Raw genomic sequence first — 3790 nt, 5'->3', positions numbered from 1 at the left:
CATGCTCCCTCCTAACAAGTCGTAAAAATGGCTCTTATTACCACCATGGCGTCATTGTCAAGCATCCGTTTCACCCGGCGCTTTGGCGCACTTTCATGGAACCAGCAACATGGCGGGGACCCACGTGTCAACGTTGGAAAAATCGTCGCGTACCCACAGATCTCAGGCTCTATTTCTGTGTCTGCGAATCCTAATTAAACGTGGACTAGATCACTTCCAGGTTAAGGTAAAACCGAGTGGGTCAATCACTGCCGTTTCAGCGTTGGAACACGTTGGACATGGGCTCCGAGTTGGACTCGGAGGTCGTCCCATTAATTCAAAAGGCATGCCTTCTACAATTTAATGTCGCCTACGAACATTCTCCGTGGTAAGAAATCTATGCCGAAACGTATTGGTCGCGCTGGACTGGATTTAAAATGTTTTCAAAGCTCCGATATCTTTCGCACAACTATGGTCATTCTGAGTTACTCGACAGACGTATCAGTGTGTCACAGGTAAGTTTCAGAACTTTGTGTTTTTGTATTCTTGCTTATCTCCCGTCGAAGCAAGACCCCATACCCAGGAGATAACACATGCGCTATATCCAACTACCGAGACGCATACGACCTGCGGAGGGACGCACATTCTTGGGTGTCACCTACAGTCCTCTCTCGTTTACAAGGCATGCAGCCCAGCTACTAACTCCCCAGTTCTTCTGTCCCCCTCACCCAGCTTGTTCATACTATCATATCCGGTTGCTTTCCACTAACCTCAATTCCATCTTTTATTTCAAATCTTACAACTCGTCGACCTCATACGCTTTACTGCCCTTGTCGCTCTCCCTATCATCACGTCGATCATCCATGGTCCTCCTGCCCCTGCTCCATCCCCGTAGGTCTCTCTCATAAACAACTGAGCAGACGCACTAAATGCACTCGCACTGGTACTCAAGTCGCATTCGGACGTGATATCCCGTCACCCATACGCACTTGGAACATACTTCTGACGGAGGCGATGAGGGTTGGCAAACCCAACACCTACGGTCATCTTGAAACGCGACATCATTGTTCAACTCATCGGAACAGCGGTCAGCGAGCTGCCATGGGATGGAGGTTTGGAAAACCCAACGCCTACAGACCTTAAACGTGACACCACTATTCAACCCGTTGGGCAGCGGTCAACGAGCTTGCATCCCGTCCAACACCTATGGCACTCCTTGACCGTGACACCACTGCTCAGCCCACCGAACCAGCGGTCAACGAGCTGCCATGGGATCGAGCTGGGTATATGATATCGAATGGCCGCCTTTGAACGAGCGAATTTCATGGCCAATCGCATGGATGCTGCAGCTGTCGCTTTGGATCTGTCAATTGCGGGCCTCTTGAAAAAGTATACGAGATCCATGCGAGTGGGCCACTCTAAGATCATTGTAGATGTGGATTCACGTCTTCACAGATTTATTCACATCTCGTCATTTTACGTTTTCTTGCTTGGCCAGGCTGTGTGTGGCGTCGGCTATTTAGCGCATGTGGCTCGAAGGCAACGACACATTTGGGAAGATTGCTCTAGGATAAAAGTCTGGGATTCGGGAGTCCAAAAAACATCAAAGTATCTGGCGTGCGGTAGCTCATATCTAATATAAAAGTGTTCTGGCGCCGGTAGGGCCCTTCTGATCAATTGTAAGCAAGGCACCAAGCCTCAAGGACTCCAGGTGTCAAGATCTGTGGAAATGGAAAAGGAACCTGATAACAACTGAGATATTCTGACGATATACGGGCGCCCAAGTTTAAGATGCGCACCCCTCGACTCCCAACATTAGTGGAGGAGGGCTCTTGTCGAACATGATCGGTTTCCCATCCCTCTGCCGGCTTGTGTTCGGGCCTTTTCGGTTACAATCATTTGACACCTTATTTGTCACAGACTTGTCACTCAGTTCTCGCTAAGCCCTTTTTTTCCGTCGGTGGGCCACTCCTGCATGGTAAGCTTTCCCTTATGGGATGTTCTAGAGTTTCACGTTGACCTCTTTGTTAACATCTCTGTCTGGTACCTGGGTCTTGCCACGGTAATTAAAAATAATAATATTTTGTTCATCGACATAAAAAGAGGAGCGCACACAAACTACAGAACGGTGTGGCTCGGCCTGCCACTTTCAATTCTTCCACCTTTAACTTTTAAGTCACCTTCGGTCATATTAGAGCCAACGACCAAAGGAATATCTATCGATGGGGCTTCAGCGAGGTTGGGAGGTTACATCATCTTTCTGACTGTCAGACTCACTCTGTCCTTAGCTTGCGTGCATGCATTCTTCTGGTCTCTGGCTCCATTAATATTTTTCGTTTGGTGGTGGATCCCGACAGTTTTGGTCAGTTGTTTCTGCGACGACCCTCGCGGGGCGTGAAGGTGAATTTATTTTTATGGACAGACTATTGCATAAAAAGGAGGTTTCAGCACAGTGACTGCGCCCAGTTAAGATCGGACCGCCGAGAATCCTAAACCGCAAAAATGTTGTCAGTAGGTTTCGAACCAACTCCAAGAGGAACAGATTTTGATTCTGTTGTGGTAATCACTTGGCAAAGACCAGTTGGATATGCCTCCGAGTAAACTATCGATAAGTGAATGTCAAAGTGGGTTCCGATAGGAAAAAAACTGGCAGGTTTCGAACCTGCGCAATCCAAGAGAAACAGATTTCGATTCTGTTGTGGCAACCACTTAGGTAAGACCAGTTAGATGAACTTCTGACGAAACCATCCATGAATGAATATCAAGGCGTGCTCCGATGGAGAAAACGCAGGTTTCGAACCTGCGCAATCTAAGGGAAACAGATTTCAATTCTGTTGTGGTAACCACCTGGATAAGACCAGTTAAGATGAACATTTGAAGAAACCATTCACGAGTGAATGTCAAGGTGTGTTCCGATAGAAAAAACTGGCAGGTTTCGAACCTGCACATTCCAAGAGAAACAGATTTTGATTCTGTCGGGGTAACCGCTTGGCTAAGACCAGTTATACGAACCTCTGGCGAAACCATTCACGAGTGAATGTCAAGGTGTGTTCCGATAGAAAAAACTGGCAGGTTCGAACCCGCACATTCCAAGATAAACAGATTTTGATTCTGTCGGGGTAACCACTTGGCTAAGACCAGTTATACGAACCTCTGGCGAAACTATTCATGAATGAATATCAAGGTGTGTTCGGATAGAAAAAAAGCGCAGGTTTCGAACCTGCACAGTTCAAGAGAAACAGATTTCGATTCTGTTGTGGTAACCACTTTGGCCAGGATGCCTCCACATTTGACATGAACCTCCGATCGAAGAACTGTCCATGAGTGAATGTCAAGGTGTGATGAGAAGGAAAATCATTTGTCGGCAAGTTTCAAACCTGCACCACCTAAGAGAGTAGATTTCTGATCTGTTCTGGTGCTAGTTGGCTATGACTACTCAGGATAGACCTTGAAGGATGCATCCATGCGTGAATGTTCAAGGCATGGTAAAAGGGAAAAGATTGTTGAGCAGGTTTCGAACCTGCAACAGATTTCTGTCATATCACACTTACCACTTGGTTAGGACAGGGAATGATCACCTGAGAATGGACTGCCAGTGTCCAAGCTCTACATCTGCATGCAAATATTAATATTGTCTGGCCCGTCTACCAGCAACGTGCTGTCCGTGGAGATGTAAATGCAGGTGATCCACTGGCACCGGCTTTCAATCTTCTCCCGATCCCCGCCTCAGACTTTTATTAGTAAAACTTTTAGCTGCTCACCCAAATCGTGATCAACAGCTCGTCGACCATCTCGTATATCGCCTGCTCAT

General features: G+C 47.1%; 1 protein-coding gene across 1 annotated transcript; it reads right to left on the bottom strand.

Moving 5' to 3' along the window:
* Positions 1–775: 775 nt before the first annotated feature.
* On the bottom strand, positions 776–1407 carry BJ212DRAFT_1307631 (uncharacterized protein; the record flags this gene model as incomplete). Its single annotated transcript, XM_041333856.1, has 4 exons — positions 776–891; positions 969–1026; positions 1118–1133; positions 1184–1407. The coding sequence occupies 4 exons, from the start codon at positions 1405–1407 to the stop codon at positions 776–778; spliced, it is 414 nt and encodes a 137-aa protein (XP_041184786.1).
* Positions 1408–3790: the final 2383 nt, after the last annotated feature.

Source organism: Suillus subaureus, assembly GCF_016647635.1.
Source record: "Suillus subaureus strain MN1 chromosome Unknown BJ212scaffold_616, whole genome shotgun sequence".
NCBI lineage: Eukaryota > Fungi > Basidiomycota > Agaricomycetes > Boletales > Suillaceae > Suillus > Suillus subaureus.
This window is presented reverse-complemented; position numbering and strand designations above follow the sequence as displayed.